An 18,093-nucleotide genomic window follows, 5' to 3' on the forward strand; every position below is an offset into this window, starting at 1 on the left:
TCTTTCCGTGTTGGGCCACTAACGCCAGAGCTATCCGCTGACTAATCTACAAATCAGGTCCCCGCCTGACACACAAACGACTGCGGTCCAATCCCTGATCTTCTTGGCAAAAATTTCGAGATTCGGTGCGAGCCAAGCAGTACTGATCCCAATTATCTCTCTGTGCTAAGTAACTTGGGGTGAATATGTTATCTCTAAGTATACTTGGTATAGTCGCACCAGAAGGTCCAGAACAAACATCGATCAGACTTGTAAATAAGTCGTAACCATCGTCCACCGTACTTGTCAGACAGCCACTGAAAAAAAAAAATATCATGCGTATCCGAATGATTCGACATATAGGGTCACGCTCGGTCCTCCACTAAGAACACTGGAAGGTCCAGAGACAGGGAAGCGAAGTGCATGACGGACCGCGCGTGCTATACCATGAGATCCGCAAACTAATGCAATCCCCGTAAGTTGCACATGATTGGAGGCCAGCGGAATCGGTGCTTACCGCTCACGGACATACGCCCCGAGGCCATGCTAACCTCTTCTTTGAGCAGTGCATCCAGGTCCGATCGACCACTTTCCATCTTGACTCCGCGTAACGACAGTAACATTGACGACGTTGAAGGACTTTTTCTTGTCACAACTTGTTCGAAAGTAACGTTCTTCTCTGTTGGATCTGGATTTGAAAGGCCGGAAACTTCTTCCATAGATTGTGTCGTTGATGGAGAACCAGTGTTAAAGATACGGATGGATACTGTCAAAGAAGGCGGGGCAAGCTGAACAGCCTTGATAAGTGCTTCTTCGATCCATTGAACATACCCTACAACATATGACATTAGTATTGTTCATAGAATAAACTGTGGATGAATTATGAATCTACGCACCAGCCTGGCGTATTGACCAAATGAACACCACTCGTTTGCAGGAGCTTTTCCCCTTGCGCACCTGCCTGTGGGAACAATGAGACATCAATGACGACGATTAAATTATTTCACGTACTCGATAACGCTCAGCAAGACTGGAAGGGTATACGATATACCAGACCCTCCTGCCTTCGATAAGTCCTGTGTGATTATGAGACGACACATAACTCACCTGCCACTAATACAGACGTGTCGTAAGAACCGAGGTCAGCAGACGGGCCATAAGGACCATCTACAAACACCTTAACTGTGCCCTTCGTAGCAGCTACCTCCTTCAGCTTTTTCGTGAACCCTCCATGTACATTGACCAAAAATACTAGCTCTTTCCAGAGTGAATTGCTTGATCCCAGAACCTGGGTTTCATGATTTTCACCGCTTCCCGATTGATCCTCGGTTTCTGCGGTTGAGAGCAGACTAGAATCGAAACTCGCGATAGTAAAGGGGTGCGCTTCGAATGGCAGCGTCGAAACCGAGGGCATGATTAGATATGCCGCTTGTCCTGGGGACCAGTGGAAATGCGGGGGTCGCCGTAAGCGCACTCGAACGATGTCTTCGGAAAGCATTTCCGTTGTTGCATCCATCGTCCCAGATCCTGACTTGAAGCCAAAGTAAGAGTGATTGAACACAATGAGGCGAACCACTCGGATGAAGCGATCGAGAGCCCAGATCACAAACGATGGCCATACCCAGTACGACCCACTGTTCGCTGCAAGTCAGAGACTTAACTGTCTGTATTAATTTCCACTTACAAAATACCATTGGTGTGGAAATATGCTGCCACCAAAAATATCCTGCGTTCTGTCTGTCAACAAGAATCAAAAACGAGTAGAAGTGCTGCACTCACAGGACGCCAATAAAGTGGACGTAAAAGAAAAGCTCATAGATGTTACTGCGGACGGGACGCAGTGATACTACGATTACAACAGCGAAGGCAATCAGGGAAATGGTACCGGCCTGAACCCAATTGTTGTTCGAAGTGTTCTGGGCGCTTTCGGTAAACTTCATTAGAAAAGTGCAAGCATGAATTGGAAGTACGTACGAGGGATATATCACTTCGCCCACTCCATGTATGCAAAGGAGCATGAAGCACGTCCTAGCCATCATTCGATGGATATAATTGAGCTTCATACCCATGAGTGATTTGCCCTGTCGAAAATAATTAAGGGTCATACCCTATCATAGCTGATGCCTGTGACCACTGTTGCGAAAAACTCAGTAACATATCGGATTCGTAGCTTTCCACCTACGAGACACGAGATTGTTCTTTGTGCCAAGGGCCGTGACAATGGGAAACTGACTAGACGCCAGAACGGCTATGCGGTTGCTCCAGTAGAAGACATCAAGCTTCTGACCCTCGACTGAGGTGGCTGTGAGATTTAGTTGTTAATGCAGTATCAAAGGGATGCATACGATTCTGTGAGCTTACTGTTAATGAAGGCGTAGGCCAACAGAAGGGCGATGTATGCCACAGTGACAAAGACTTCTGCCATGTTGAGGGTATAAGACTTTCCTATTTCTAGGGTCCACCGGAAAGCAACAACGCGATAGAAATTTATGAACGCAAGCGGGATACGACGGAGTGAAAATTTGTATTGAATGTTATGGATAGGAGCCGTTTCTTCGTCAGACTCATGGTGTGTGCGCCTGGCGAATTTGGAGTGAATGTGTGAGCTCCACTGGAAGCAGCCAACTACGGAGAGAAACACGCCGATGAAAATCCATACTTGTTGAGGATAGCTGTCAAGTTCTTCTGTGAGTATGGTTATATCAGCTTTAGAAGCTTGAGATGATTCCGAAAACATCCTAAGTCGCAAGGAAGGGAAATGGATTCTGGCAGACAGGGAGAGAAGATTGAATTAAATATGAGGACTTCATAGTACCCGACGGTGGCCCAGGCAGTGCGTGTTTGCTGCGACCCTCAGGGTAACATTAAGGGCCAAGGATTATCAAATATGAGTCGCCAAGAGGACATTATAATTACTCGCTCGGCCCACCCCGCCAAGCTTGCTGCGTTGGCCCGAATCGAGGTAGTTCTGGGAGATATGATTATGTAACCTAAATTGGATGATTGCTGCAAGGAATTTCAAAGTAAACGGTTAACTCAACCATCTTCAGCTTTGCTGTAGTTGTGCTGTAGCAGCTGTTCAGCGCGTTTAATAAACCGATCAAAACGTCCTGCCAGTATCTCAATAGATGTGTCATATTGAGCTCCATGATGATGCACATGGCACTTTTTCCCTCATACCGAGGCCATCCGACGACAGCAGTTCAACTGTTATGTACCCCGGTTCGTCTGCCCTGCCTACTTGCTAGTATTGTTCGCTACTAAATTATTGTTCAATCAGTGAACTGATTGTCGAGCGAGATCACCGAGCTAACTGCTGCGCAAGCTAGTATACACCGCGCCCTCATTGCGATGCGCTGCGCTGTCAACAAGCGTCCATTGAGATCCCTGGCTGATCCACTCTACATTATCAAATTCATTCAAATTCACGCCGATACTTACCAAGATATACATTAGCTCGTCCCATCTCGTCCCTGATGCGGCTGGACTGCGGCACCGTTGACCATGGCAATGCGCACAGTGACAGGGGCGGTGGAGTGCACACATGGGAGTCACGCGGATTTCTTCCGCAGGATCTTCTCCACTGATACCATTGGACTTGGTTAACCCGGACAGCTGTTGCATTGGATATGTGCTACACCTCGTCTTTAAGTTAACTAGGTTCTCAAAGCTTGCGCTCGCCCCCAAACCCTCAAACCCCTACTTCAGTATTTTGGAACTTTTGTTACCACTGTTCTTGTTGTGGTCGTCGTAAACAAAACAAGCTCCCCTCCCTCTGGCACATCAGCAGCGCTTATAGTAGTAGTGCTTGATGCGTCGTCTTCAACACGCTCCGGCAAAACAGAGTGAAGGGTGTGTTGAACGAAAACAGGCTTCCACAATCTACAACGATGATACATGGGACTTATTTTAGTGTCCATGAGCTGCACCTGGAGTAAGATAAGAATGTCAACTGATTTTTGACGCCGGTCGAGACTATGGACCCGCACCTTTGTTCCAGGAGCTGAGTTTCCAGTGTCGGCCAGATCAATCATGTGTTGTGTATACGGCCAGCGGATTCTAACTCGCGACATCAAAGAAAGCCTGCGACACTCGCTGGAAAGGGAAGTACTCAATCATTTCAGCGTTTTCGTCATCCACTTTCACGGTGATAAATTGCCACGCTGTGGGGAAATGCCCCGCAAAGATGGTAGCACCGCGACAGAGTTCTTTCACAGATAGGTGAGTTCCCGTTTGCATATTTCGGATAGTATATCCTGCTCCGAGAGGTGCTATTTCCCACTGGTTTCATAAGCATCCCGTTACTCAGGATATAGAAGAGAAAGGCATAATTACCTTTTGGACAGAATCACCACAAGGTGGAGAGCCTGTTTGAAGGTGAGTTGTTTTTAAGTCAGAAGTCATTTAAGAGACACTCACCGACGACGGATGTGTAGTCCTGTTTATCCAGGGCCATTGCTGTACCGCTCAGGCGGTTTATGAATTTGTAAACTCCTGGCTGCATAACTGTGGCACAATGGAGAGGAGACAAAGAGAACGGACTTGAGAGAGGTTCACAGCAAGCAAAGACGTCTTTTAAGGGTTGTGGAGTACACGAGTCTGGACACCCTGACAACTCGTTACTCGTGGTACTGTAATGAAACGTGGATCCAAGACATCAGTCAAAAAAAGGAAAAACCCTGTCGAGCGTGTATCGATGTATTACGAGTAGATCAGACATACTTTAGCAGTCTGTTCTATACTGTGCTAGATTGACTCGCGGGTTCTCTCTTATTTCACAGCTTATCTTGAGAAATTCACGTCTCAGTCTCTCAGCAATCAAAATTGGTACGTGTTAATCGACTTATCTCCATCAGCTATCAAATCACCGCTACCTCACTAGCCCTTTGTTGCAGTGAGGATTTTAACGACGGTGCATACTCTGTTGCTTCGAGGCACGAATGCTGAGATATCAGTCTTCCGGCAGCCGGCATGATACCCACTACCCAGGTATAACCAGAAATGGCTGCCAACTCGCCCAATCTGTGGTACATCTTAAGCACGAAATCGTTTATCGGCACGGTCACCCCAACTTCTATACCTTTTATACCTGAATGAGATCTGTCTGCACGGGCAGATGCGGGACAATTGAAATGTCATTGACAATCAGGTTTCCTAGGATCATAAGGCAGGTGAAGCTTACAACCGACCCTTCTGAAACGTGCCCGACCGAACATTTCAATAGCGTTGTAAACAGGAAGTTCTAGAAAGAAATCTGCAGTACAGTAGTGTACAACTTGAACGTGCGACAATGCCGCTGATTCGTTCGATGCAGCCTTTTGGATATGTGCTACACAACTTAACTAGGCTCTCGAAGCTTGCGCTCGCCCCGAAACCCTAAAACCCCTACTTCAGTATTTCGGAACTTTTGTCACCACTGTTCTTGTCGTGGTGGTCGTGACCAAGACGAGCTCCCCTCCCTCTGGCACATCAGCAGCGTTTATAGTAGTAGTGCTTGATGTGTCGTCGTCAATACGCTCCGAAAGACCAGAGTAAAGGGTGTGTTGCATGAGAATGGGCTTCCACAATCTACAACGATGCTGTACGGCATTTAGCTTAGTGTCCATGAGCTGCACCTGGAACAAGGCAACAATATGAAGTAAATTCCGACGCCGGTCGAGACTATATACCGTACCTTTGTTCCAGGAGCAGAGTTTCCCCAGTCAGCCAAATCAAACATGTATTCTGTATGCGGCCAGCGTATTCTGACTCGTGACGTCAAAGCAAGCCTGCGGTACTTGCTAGAAAGGGACGTACTCAACCAATTGAGAGTTTTCGGCATCCACTTTCACGTCGATAATTTGCCACGCTGCGGGAAAATGCCCCGCAAAGACGGCAGTATTGCGAGTGAGTCCTTTCACAGAGAGGTGAGTCCCCGTTTGCATATTTCGGATAGTATATCCTGCTCCAGAAGGTGCTATTTCCCACTGATTTCGCAATTAACAATTATCCCGTTACTCAGGATGTAGAAGAGAAAGGCACAATTACCTTTTGGACAGAATCATCACATGGCGGAGAGCCTGTATTCAAGAGGTTTGTAAATGAGATGTTTCCCAGTCAGAAGCCATTTGAGAGGCGCTCACCGACGACACACGTGTAGTCATGTTTGTTCAGGGCCATTGCTGTACCGCTCTGGCGATTTATGAATGTGTAAATTCCTGGCTGCATGGCTGTGGCACGACACTTGGAGAGGCGACAAAGATAACGAACTTGAGAGAGGCGTTGGCGCAAGCACAGCAAGTCTTTTAATGGTTCAAACGTTGACGTACGTAACTCGTAGCCCCTGAACAACTCGTGATACTGCAAAAAAAACGTGGTCTATGTCACAGTCGTGTAGCTCTACACCGCGCCATAAAAAAAAAAGTCGTACTGCATTGATTGGTGAGGTTCTCAGCTTACACTGACTCATCTTGAGAAATTCACATCTCGATCGTGAATCTCTCAAGTTCCAGAAATGGCTGCCAGCTCGCCCATTCCGCAGTACATAAGCACGAAACCGTTTATCGGCGCGGTCACCACGACTTCCATACCTTTTATATCTAAAGGAGATCTGTCTGAACGGGCAGACGCAGGACAATTGAAATGCCATCGACAATCAGATTTCCTAACAACTTGAACGTGCAACAATGCTGCTGATTCGCTCCAGCGGGGTCCCTTTCTAACAGTGAACATCATATTTACTGGAAGTAATCAGTCAAGTTCACCCGGACTCTGGAATCAAGCGTGGGCTGCGACTGACCTCATATGAGAAGTATATACGTGAATCATGATAGCTAGCACCTCCGTAATAGTCCTGAATTGGCCCTTGCGCTCACATTCCAAACACCAGGTGCGACATTATTGTTAAATATCATATTACAATGGTATCTCGTAGTACAACACACCGGGTTTCAATTACTTTGCAGACATCACATACCCAGTCGTATCCAATATTTGTTTGCCGCAGATAGAGCAGAGGCCTTTCTTATATGCACAACCTAGGACGGAATGAGCTCCAGGTTTGCCTGATAGTGCTGCGCTACTCACCGTGGCAATACTTTGCTTTATTTTGCGTCACGGGCTGCTTACAATCCTTGCATTTGCTTTGATACGGCTGACAACCATTTCCTCGCTAAGTGCATGCTAAGGGAGGGCCATAACTCACTCACCTGAAACCTGTTCTTCGAGCTCCCAGGTCTGCTTAGTAGCTTGTTCTCGCCTACCCTTCGTGATCCATCCTTTACACTTTGGGATGTGGAGGTGAACGGATCTGGAGCGGCAACCTTGGACAGTTTCTAAGGAAACTTCATGAGACCCACATTCATAATCAAACATTAACAGTGACATACTGATTCACACTTCTTGCAGACCATGGATGTCCGAGTCGTTGGACAGGATGACCGAGCAAAGGATAGCCTAATGATTGGTAATACATTAGTAATCATGTCCGCCGGTTTCCAACGTCAGCAAGACCAGGCCTCATTAAGCACGGCGCCTCACCAGTCTGAGAGTACTAATAGCTCTAGTTGTCAAATTCACCGAGGTAAGTTACGTCGCTAGAACACCATCCCACGATAGGATGAAATAATAAGTATTCAAAATTTCCAGGGTTACTGATACCGTCTTTCTTTCCAGTTCTAGCCAACTTCGTTATTGTCAACCTATGTTAGATCTTGGCAAAATCACAATGATGACACCTCCACTCAATGGTTGACATGGCGAGCGTTGCAAAACTTGATTCGGTCCCGCCACTTCCAACTTGTTCGAACGGAGAAGGCAGTTACTGTCCGAGGGTGTGGTCACGTCGTCCGGATGATGGCTTCGCTCTACGTACTGATGTTTTGCGTCAATAAGATCTCTGTTGGCTTGCCCCTTGGATCCTTCTCGACGAAACACACTGTGCGCCTCAATGCTTTTGTCTTTTGGTCACCAGCGTCAAGCACCTCAGGGCGGCCTTGCACTATAAAGACGAAGAACGGGAGGCAACGAACTTCACGAACACCACGTTATTTACCAGCGTGCTGGTCATGTCCCTCTTTAGCCTCTCTAGGGAGCTCCTTTTAATTATTCTAGAAGAGCTCGATCCTGTCTCACTACTGCACTTCTGCAAGGTATGATTGCCGGAGTTGCCAGTCAATGTGCGTCTGCTTAACGTTTCATTAATAGAGTTCTCGATATATACATATCATCGTCGTAAATTATTCGACGTTGCTATATCGATACGAACTTGCTTTGTCTGGTATGACGGACGGAATTTCAAGCTTTTGTTCACCGCGCGCACGGCTGGACCCGCTCCTCCGCCACAGGAAAGGATGGCTGACTTTAAACTGGACATCAGAGGACAGGCTCTGTATCCCAACGCCAACGATCGTCGGCGTCTCCGGAAGATTCCTTTACCACGCTAGCGAAAGTTCTTACCACGGGATCTTCCAGTGGTCACTTCATATCTATGAGCTGCGCTCGTACAGGACACCGCCGGTTGCCAAATTACAATATTGCAAATTCAATTTGCCTTTCGAAATCCGCAAGGTCGCCATTGATCCTGTTCAGAATCTTCTGGTGCTTGCAGAACTCCATTTTCCTTCACAGTAAGATTTTTACGGCTGGTGTCTCCGTCCATGCTGACCAACACGCTAGGGATGGACCCATAACTGCTTCACTTCATTTTCTTGATATGTGGACATGCCAGCAACACCCGCAGGCTCAAAACCTACGTTTTCAATTTCAGACAGACTGGTGGGGCACTTTGCCTCCAGGCCATCGCATTTCCATTGAACGGGTCCAGATCTATGGAATCATGGTTGGTCTGTCTGTGCGTCTTGGAGTCGAGGAAGGTGAAGGGACAACAGAACTTGTTCTAGTCAACTGGCACACTGGCATTGATCAACGACAGCGGGTAATGTGTTCCCCTAGTCCACAAGGGCCCGTCAGGTTCTAAATTGTGACAGTTTACTGGTGACCTCCTCTCGTTCGACATCCTCAGCGAATCGTGCCTGATGGTGCTATCCCATCCTGACGAGGACGAGGACGACGATAGTGGAGAATCTGCCGCTTCTACTTGGGAACGCGGACCAGACGGGTTGTACCTTCACGAACGTGGCAAGCGCTCCCCTCAAATCACTATTCACCATATAGTGGATGATAGACGATTGTGTTCAGCCCAGGTGATATCATATGATTTACCAGAATCGTGGAAGGCGATATCGTTTCTGCAAATTTGTCCGAACACATCTCTCAAGCCCAATGTTACTCCTCCGGCGGGAACTTTCTTCCACTCTGATCCGTCTCAACGTGCAACTGTTATCCTCGTCGAATTCCCCTCCCATTCAATACCGGCAAGATGTTCCAAGAAAATGGCATTGGTGATGAAGGAATCGTTCTTTCAGCCACCTAGTCTTGGCGATAGATCTCTACCATGGGAGGAATGGCAGAACCACTGTACGGTGATTCATTTACCAGATGATTCGCATGCCTTCGAGGTTGTAGGGAGAAAACTGGTCTTTTTCCAGAGTGTCAGTGAAGAAAACTTTGTGGCCGATTCCCGAAGTCGCCTTCACGTGCTCGACCTTAACGACCATGCGGCAGAGTGCCTACGATCAATCGCGCCGCTGTCCTCAACTTGGTCGTGGAATGAGAAATGGGCTACTGCCAGTAAAATATTCAAGGCTGGTGCAGCTGAGTTTATTAAAACGAGCACCACTCAAGTGCAAAGCATCACTTGGGTTGGTGCCACAGAAGATGCGGTGATCTTATACAACGTACGTATTCCTGCTTTCCGTTTTTACTGGCCCCTAAAATTCGTCACAGGAACGCGACGGTCAAACTGTCATCCGTGTGCTAACCTTCGGGACACCCCAGCATACCCCTCACGTACCTTAATGTCTATGAGATTTATATCATGCATATAGCCTGTTACATAACGATCATGCTTATTAACGCTAATATTATCTCCTACTAATGACTAGTTGTACTCCTAGTATCGAATTTAGGCACGACTGAACTGTACTTCACATTGCAAATCTCGTTACTTCATGCCCATCTCAAGACCATCCAGACTACCCACTTTCGTCTCTCCCTCTCATCCTCACTCTCAGCGCGCGTAACATCCCATGGCCTTTGAACGCCATCCATAACTTCCCTCTCCACTGTAAGCACGCTGGCTTACCTACGACACCGATGACGCAGTGCTATGACGCAACGCTATGACGCACACTGTACGCCTTTGATGATTGGACACCGCAGATGTCTACTACGTATATATAGATACATACGTGCGCCCAGATACATTATCTCTTACTGTACTCTCGGAATCCCATACGCTCTTCCTTTCATCGCGGTGGACGACAAAAAAAAGTGGAAGGTCGTCGCGGTGGACGACAACACTAACGGTGTTTCGGACAGCGATGAAAGGAAGAGCGTATGGGATTCCGAGAGTACAGTAAGAGATAATGTATCTGGGCGCACGTATGTATCTATATATACGTAGTAGACATCTGCGGTGTCCAATCATCAAAGGCGTACAGTGTGCGTCATAGCGTTGCGTCATAGCACTGCGTCATCGGTGTCGTAGGTAAGCCAGCGTGCTTACACCCTTCCCCACTATGTTTTTGAAGCCCTTTTTTCCCAGACATCTAAAGCCTCGCAATCTTCCAGCTCCCGACGAGCAAGCCATTCGTCGTCTTCTTCACCGAAGCCCACCCATCGGACCAAGTATCGCTTTCCACGACCGACTTTCCGCTCGTCCAGGATCTTCTCTATGAAGTTTTCAAGTTGGCCATCTTCTGTAACAACTGGGCCAGGCCGAGGATGTTCGCGGGAAGGGAATAGAGTTGCGTCGTTCGGATGATAGGCACGGAGCTGGCTGGTGTGGAATGTGGGGAAGATGTTGGGCGAGTTAGGGAGATCCAAGGTGTAGGTCGAGCTTTTTGGGTGCGCGTCAATGATAGTGTACGGTCCGTCGTACCGTGGCATGAATTTAGCGACCCGTTTGTCCCCTTTTTGAATGTATTCTCGCCTTCGATGCTTTGTTGCGAGCATGACACGGTCCCCGACCTCCAGGTCTAGTGGTGGCGAGCGTTTCTTGTTAACAGATGAAGCTTGAGCCGCTTTAGCGGCGAGTAAGTTGTCCTGTGCTTCTAGTAAGTCGCAGTGTAGCTTTGAAAGTAGGTCCCGGGCGCGTGTTTCTTCGGAGTCTTCAGGACCTGTTTTTTGTGACACCAGCGGAGGCAGCATGCGAGGCGAGCGTCCCAGGTGCAACTGGAAGGGCGCGAAACCAGTACTCGCGTTCACACAACTCATGATGTGAAAACGTACGCGTGGAAGGCCCTTTACCCAGCCCTTATGGTTCCTGTCGACGTAGTAGCGTAGACATTGTGTCACAGTCTTGTTCGTCCGCTCGCTCGCGCCGTCTGTCTCTGGGTGGTAAGCTGACGACATTTTAACCTTAACACCAGTCAGCCTATGTAAACAACGCCAGAACTTCGACATGAAAAGCTTATCGCGGTCAGATATGATCTCTTTTGGCAATCCATTTTCACAGAACCAATGGTCGAAAAATAGGGCTGCAAGGCCCTCCGCCGAGATACTGTCTCTACACGGCACTAGTCTGACGTCAGCGTTCAGCCTATCCGTCATTGTGACGAGCATGTTGTATCCTGCGTCTTCCGGCAGCGGACCAACGAAATCAATCGCGACCGAATCACCACGAGCATCCGGAACAGGTAATGGATGTAGCGGTCCAGCCGCTGCGGTTGTCTTTGACTTGTTGCGCATGCATTCGGCGCAAGAGGGAATGTAAGAATTGACAAGGTCTCGTCGCATATTCGGCCAGTAGTATGATCCTCGTAGGAGGCTGTAAGCCTTGTCGGCGCCGAAATGCCCTGCGGCATCGTGTGCGGTGTGGAATAAGTGTTCACGCAATTCATCCACACGCGGAACAATCAACCGATTAGCAATGAAAAACAAACCGTTGTCATCTTGAGAGAGACCGGGCAGGGAACCCAGGAGGTCCTTAAGTTTCCTGCACCAAGGATCATTAGCGTACCCAGTGACAATCCGTGTGCGAAGATCAGTGTCTGCGCCAATACTAAGTATTGCGGCGCAGGTCGCCGTGGTGGTTGCGAAGTCCGTTCGCCTGGAAAGAGCATCCGCAGCGCAATTGTCCTCTCCCTTGATATAGTTGATGGTGATGTCATATTGGGACATGTACTCCGCCCATCTTGCTTGACGACGTGAGAGGTCCCGCTGAGTGTTGAAATTTTGTAGGGTCCTGTGGTCAGTGAATACATTTACGTGCATTCCCAATAGGTCCATCCGCCATTTCTTCAACGCCCGCACGATCGCCAGCAACTCCTTCTCGTGGACGGGGTAGTTGAGCTGCGCAGCCTGCAACTGTGTCGAGTCAAATGCGACTGGCCTAGCCGATTCTCTCGTGGGTCCCCATGAGAGGACTGCACCTGTAGCATAGTCAGATGCATCACAGGTGATAAATACCTTATTCTCTCCCGGGTTATCGTGGTCTATAGTAGTTAGACAATGTGGGCTGACGACAAGGTCCTTGATCGATTGGAAGGCTGCGCTGTGATCCGAAGTCCATGTTGGGAAACTCAATTCCGCCGATTTGGTAGTGAGGGGCGTTAAGACACGCGTGTACTCTGCCACGTTTGGCAGATGATCTGCCAAGTACCTTACTATGCCCAGGAAGGCACGTACATCGGTGGCCTTCTTTGGCACCGGCCAGTCCAGAATCCGCGCGATCTTTGACTTGTCAGCGTCAATACCTTGAGCCGAGATGTGGTGGCCTAAGAAATCAATGCTCCTGTTGAACAAGGAAGTCTTCTTTGATGAGCAGTACAGGTGGGCGTTCCGTAGTGCAAGTAAGACTTGGCGTATGTTGTCTTCATGCTCCTGCAACGTCTGCGACCAAATGATGATGTCGTCAAGGTAAACATGGCAAATACGGCCGATGAGATGTCGAAGTGCAGCGGTCATACGTCTCTGATGGACAGCGGGTGCGTTTCGCACTCCCATCGGCATCACCGTCCATTCATACTTACCCCAGGGGGTATGTACTCCCAGGTACTTCATATCGTCGGGATGTACCCGCGTTTGAAAAAACGCGTTAGTCATATCCATTTTCCCGAAAAACTTACCTTTAGCGCAATCTTTCAGAATCTCGTCGATGCGAGGCAGAGGGTGGTTATCCGGCACCGTGTTAAGGTTTAGCAGCCGGAAGTCGTTGACCCAACGGGGTAGGACGGTCGGATCAGCTTTTGGAATAATGAAAGCGGGTGAGGAGTATTCGCTTTCGGAGTGTCGTAGACGACCGCTCTCGACATGCGAATCCAGCAGAGTCTTCCAGGCAGCCCGATACTTCTTGGGACAGTCGTATGAACGTTTCTGAATAACTTTGTTAGCATCCTTTAATTGTACTCGGAAGAGTACGTCTGTGGGTAGTGAGTCGTTGTGCGGGATATCGACCGGAAAACGGTCTTTGAACTCATTCTTGAGCACCTTATCCTTCCTCTCAAGTTCTTTTTCGAAGACAAGGTCATCGATGCGCGCGTGTATGGCTCCGACAATGTCGACACCACGCACAACCTCGCACTCACTGTCGACGATAGACCTGAGTTCCGGTAGGATTTGGTTCAATTCGTTGACGACGTCCTTCTTCTTCCAGAAAAGCTCAGGTCCCCACGACGAGTTGGATCTCGTCGATGTTCGAGTGGTTTCTGCTGGATTGAGAAGGTCGTAGTTAGTATCTTTCACGACACAAGTACGTAGCTCGTGGTCAATGATAATCCGATTATGTAGGAGAAACGGCCCTCCTAGAAGTATGGGAGTACAGAGGTTTGGTGCGACAACAGCACGAACAGTGCGCGAAGAAAATGCGTGATCAAGCGAGGAACAAGAAAGTTTGACATAATGTGAGAGGAGGAAAGATTCTTTTCGGTCTTGAGACAATGCGAGAGTTATGGGCAGCGGTTTTGAGAGCTGATGACGGCGTAGTCCGAGTTTCGTACTAAGGCCTTCGTCAATCAGAACTAAAGAAGATCCATGGTCAATAAGTGCAGATATACGGATAGGAGATGAAACGGCAGGTCCATCAACGAGACAGTCCCAACGTAAGTGAGGAGTCTGTAATGGAGCCACGCACTCCTCAGAGTCTGTACCGTCACCTAGTACAGCCGACGGCATCACAACTGCGACAGTGTTCTCCACTTCTACAGACGCAACTACACCAGTATTCTTCCTGGATTTCTTTGACGTGACCGTTGCCGAAGTCAGCGTCTTGTAGGTGTTAGCGTCTGGGAAGCCTTTAACGCAGTTGCTTGATGTGTGACCAGCGAATGGTTCCCGGCACTTAAAACAACCATCGTTGTCGCGAAGCAATTGTCGCTCGTTCTCGGTCAATGCTGGCAGGCGAATGAAGCTCTTCGAGCTGTTTGTGGTGGAAGCGGAGACGGTTTGACCTGCTTTGGCATTGTAGCGACTGCTGGAGGTCAGTTTCTTCTCTCCACCATTGCGAGCTCGCTCTGCACGTAATGCAGTGTCTACCGCTTCTTTCTGCCTGAGGAGGTAGCGTAAGCGTTTTTCGTCCAAGAGTCTAACCTTTTCGATCCACTTGCGGAGGTCCCTTTCGGTGACACCCTCCGCATGGTAATCTGCCGCAAGGTCCAGGTGCATGTGCGATTCCAAGTGGTATAGGACGTTGACGTCGGTAAGGTGGGATGTAGTGTCCCGTAATAACGTGTTCTGACTCTGAATGTCGACAGCCCATTCACTGAAGGGACGGTTTCCTTGGACGGACGCCAACATCTTGCGGCGTACTGTATCTGCCCAATCTGTAGGTAGCCAATAGCTACGAACCGCCGTGATGTATTCCCTAAAGCTCAGGCCGTCCAGTTCCTCTTGGTTATTGAGGTACCAGTCTTGCACGATGGGGTCTTGCATCCCCCAGGCTACCTTCTTCACCTTTTCGTCGTCCTTAACCTCTTTATGTAAGAAAAACTGCATACAACCCATTTCCCAACCACGTAGAGCCTCTGGCGTGATCTGTCCTGCCGTAAGGAAGGGTGGCTTACTAGCCGACGCCTGTTCTACGCGTGCATTCTTAGTCGTGGTTGCCATAGTGCAGGTCTCGTCGTCTGAATCCGAGGACTCGGAAGGAGTGGATGTATGCGTTGTTGGACACGCTGGCTTACCTGAGTTCTCATAATCAGTACATATACCGTCGCTGATACTGAAAGCTAAGCTTTCAGTATTTCACCTTTTGGTGTAACGGTTATGCGTGGCGGCGGTCTGACCATGTTACATATACTGAAAGCTTAGGGTTTGCAGGAGGTCGGGCGTTCCAACCCGCTCCGGGTCAAATTCCAAGGTTCGCCCTTGGGGTGGACATATGTACCCTCCCGTTTCGGATAGAAACTCCCACACAAACCACAGTGCCTAAGCGATTGGGAGCAGGACTGGTGGGGGAGGAAACAGATCTGATAACGTGGGAGGGTGTAAGCACGCTGGCTTACCTGAGTTCTCATAATCAGTACATATACCGTCGCTGATACTGAAAGCTAAGCTTTCAGTATTTCACCTTTTGGTGTAACGGTTATGCGTGGCGGGGTGTAAGCACGCTGGCTTACCTGAGTTCTCATAATCAGTACATATACCGTTGCTGATACTGAAAGCTAAGCTTTCAGTATTTCACCTTTTGGTGTAACGGTTATGCGTGGCGGCGGTCTGACCATGTTACATATACTGAAAGCTTAGGGTTTGCAGGAGGTCGGGCGTTCCAACCCGCTCCGGGTCAAATTCCAAGGTTCGCCCTTGGGGTGGACATATGTACCCTCCCGTTTCGGATAGAAACTCCCACACAAACCACAGTGCCTAAGCGATTGGGAGCAGGACTGGTGGGGGAGGAAAAAGATCTGATAACGTGGGAGGGTGTAAGCACGCTGGCTTACCTGAGTTCTCATAATCAGTACATATACCGTTGCTGATACTGAAAGCTAAGCTTTCAGTATTTCACCTTTTGGTGTAACGGTTATGCGTGGCGGCTAGATATCTGTGCGCACCTTCTGTTAAACTGTTCTGTTCCGCACTACCGCACTAGCCGTTCGGGTTGAACTTCGGTCAACCCACCGTATCAGTAACAAACTGCCTCGCTACTACCGTGCTGTCCCTCCTACGACTGTCCTCACACGCAGTCGTAGCAAGGTGTTGACTACGACCTCGACATCGAACGATAGCACCTTGACTTCCGTTAACACCACGACTCCAGACCTACCGTCGGATTCATCTTCACGAACTCCGGCTCCAACAACGCATACATCCACTCCTTCCGAGTCCTCGGATTCAGACGACGAGACCTGCACTATGGCAACCACGACTAAGAATGCACGCGTAGAACAGGCGTCGGCTAGTAAGCCACCCTTCCTTACGGCAGGACAGATCACGCCAGAGGCTCTACGTGGTTGGGAAATGGGTTGTATGCAGTTTTTCTTACATAAAGAGGTTAAGGACGACGAAAAGGTGAAGAAGGTAGCCTGGGGGATGCAAGACCCCATCGTGCAAGACTGGTACCTCAATAACCAAGAGGAACTGGACGGCCTGAGCTTTAGGGAATACATCACGGCGGTTCGTAGCTATTGGCTACCTACAGATTGGGCAGATACAGTACGCCGCAAGATGTTGGCGTCCGTCCAAGGAAACCGTCCCTTCAGTGAATGGGCTGTCGACATTCAGAGTCAGAACACGTTATTACGGGACACTACATCCCACCTTACCGACGTCAACGTCCTATACCACTTGGAATCGCACATGCACCTGGACCTTGCGGCAGATTACCATGCGGAGGGTGTCACCGAAAGGGACCTCCGCAAGTGGATCGAAAAGGTTAGACTCTTGGACGAAAAACGCTTACGCTACCTCCTCAGGCAGAAAGAAGCGGTAGACACTGCATTACGTGCAGAGCGAGCTCGCAATGGTGGAGAGAAGAAACTGACCTCCAGCAGTCGCTACAATGCCAAAGCAGGTCAAACCGTCTCCGCTTCCACCACAAACAGCTCGAAGAGCTTCATTCGCCTGCCAGCATTGACCGAGAACGAGCGACAATTGCTTCGCGACAACGATGGTTGTTTTAAGTGCCGGGAACCATTCGCTGGTCACACATCAAGCAACTGCGTTAAAGGCTTCCCAGACGCTAACACCTACAAGACGCTGACTTCGGCAACGGTCACGTCAAAGAAATCCAGGAAGAATACTGGTGTAGTTGCGTCTGTAGAAGTGGAGAACACTGTCGCAGTTGTGATGCCGTCGGCTGTACTAGGTGACGGTACAGACTCTGAGGAGTGCGTGGCTCCATTACAGACTCCTCACTTACGTTGGGACTGTCTCGTTGATGGACCTGCCGTTTCATCTCCTATCCGTATATCTGCACTTATTGACCATGGATCTTCTTTAGTTCTGATTGACGAAGGCCTTAGTACGAAACTCGGACTACGCCGTCATCAGCTCTCAAAACCGCTGCCCATAACTCTCGCATTGTCTCAAGACCGAAAAGAATCTTTCCTCCTCTCACATTATGTCAAACTTTCTTGTTCCTCGCTTGATCACGCATTTTCTTCGCGCACTGTTCGTGCTGTTGTCGCACCAAACCTCTGTACTCCCATACTTCTAGGAGGGCCGTTTCTCCTACATAATCGGATTATCATTGACCACGAGCTACGTACTTGTGTCGTGAAAGATACTAACTACGACCTTCTCAATCCAGCAGAAACCACTCGAACATCGACGAGATCCAACTCGTCGTGGGGACCTGAGCTTTTCTGGAAGAAGAAGGACGTCGTCAACGAATTGAACCAAATCCTACCGGAACTCAGGTCTATCGTCGACAGTGAGTGCGAGGTTGTGCGTGGTGTCGACATTGTCGGAGCCATACACGCGCGCATCGATGACCTTGTCTTCGAAAAAGAACTTGAGAGGAAGGATAAGGTGCTCAAGAATGAGTTCAAAGACCGTTTTCCGGTCGATATCCCGCACAACGACTCACTACCCACAGACGTACTCTTCCGAGTACAATTAAAGGATGCTAACAAAGTT

General features: G+C 48.9%; 5 protein-coding genes across 5 annotated transcripts; 1 reads left to right on the forward strand and 4 right to left on the reverse strand.

Moving 5' to 3' along the window:
• Window positions 1–24: 24 nt before the first annotated feature.
• Window positions 25–2,945, reverse strand: F5891DRAFT_997788 (ferric reductase NAD binding domain-containing protein). Its single transcript, XM_041378459.1, has 11 exons — window positions 2,341–2,945; window positions 2,162–2,281; window positions 2,087–2,112; window positions 1,954–2,036; window positions 1,759–1,902; window positions 1,664–1,705; window positions 1,091–1,613; window positions 991–1,043; window positions 876–940; window positions 497–811; window positions 25–440 (listed from the first exon to the last, which is right to left on the reverse strand). Exons 1-11 carry the CDS (start codon window positions 2,714–2,716, stop codon window positions 313–315), a joined length of 1,875 nt encoding a protein of 624 aa, XP_041233488.1. The 5' UTR covers window positions 2,717–2,945; the 3' UTR covers window positions 25–312.
• A 1,014-nt stretch (window positions 2,946–3,959) lies between these two features.
• Window positions 3,960–5,012, reverse strand: F5891DRAFT_1220488 (uncharacterized protein; the record flags this gene model as incomplete). Its single annotated transcript, XM_041369404.1, has 4 exons — window positions 3,960–4,260; window positions 4,315–4,346; window positions 4,399–4,485; window positions 4,859–5,012. 4 exons carry the CDS (start codon window positions 5,010–5,012, stop codon window positions 4,039–4,041), a joined length of 495 nt encoding a protein of 164 aa, XP_041233489.1. The 3' UTR covers window positions 3,960–4,038.
• Window positions 5,013–5,100: 88 nt separating this feature from the next.
• F5891DRAFT_997792 (uncharacterized protein) lies at window positions 5,101–6,411 on the reverse strand. The gene is made up of 5 exons (XM_041378460.1): window positions 6,102–6,411; window positions 6,007–6,038; window positions 5,776–5,945; window positions 5,654–5,723; window positions 5,101–5,594 (listed from the first exon to the last, which is right to left on the reverse strand). The coding sequence occupies exons 1-5, from the start codon at window positions 6,184–6,186 to the stop codon at window positions 5,370–5,372; spliced, it is 582 nt and encodes a 193-aa protein (XP_041233490.1). The 5' UTR covers window positions 6,187–6,411; the 3' UTR covers window positions 5,101–5,369.
• Window positions 6,412–6,776: 365 nt separating this feature from the next.
• On the reverse strand, window positions 6,777–7,414 carry F5891DRAFT_997793 (PDZ-binding protein). The gene is given in 5 exon segments (XM_041378461.1): window positions 6,777–6,995; window positions 7,045–7,108; window positions 7,149–7,152; window positions 7,168–7,292; window positions 7,347–7,414. The coding sequence occupies 5 exon segments, from the start codon at window positions 7,368–7,370 to the stop codon at window positions 6,913–6,915; spliced, it is 300 nt and encodes a 99-aa protein (XP_041233491.1). The 5' UTR covers window positions 7,371–7,414; the 3' UTR covers window positions 6,777–6,912.
• Window positions 7,415–7,876: 462 nt separating this feature from the next.
• Window positions 7,877–10,031, forward strand: F5891DRAFT_219769 (uncharacterized protein). Its single transcript, XM_041370956.1, has 5 exons — window positions 7,877–8,108; window positions 8,164–8,585; window positions 8,635–8,893; window positions 8,946–9,755; window positions 9,805–10,031. The coding sequence occupies exons 1-5, from the start codon at window positions 8,025–8,027 to the stop codon at window positions 9,874–9,876; spliced, it is 1,647 nt and encodes a 548-aa protein (XP_041233492.1). The 5' UTR covers window positions 7,877–8,024; the 3' UTR covers window positions 9,877–10,031.
• The last annotated feature ends 8,062 nt before the right edge of the window (window positions 10,032–18,093 follow it).

The sequence above is a fragment of the Suillus fuscotomentosus genome (assembly GCF_016647785.1).
Source record: "Suillus fuscotomentosus strain FC203 chromosome Unknown F5891scaffold_2, whole genome shotgun sequence".
NCBI classification, from domain to species: Eukaryota; Fungi; Basidiomycota; class Agaricomycetes; order Boletales; family Suillaceae; genus Suillus; species Suillus fuscotomentosus.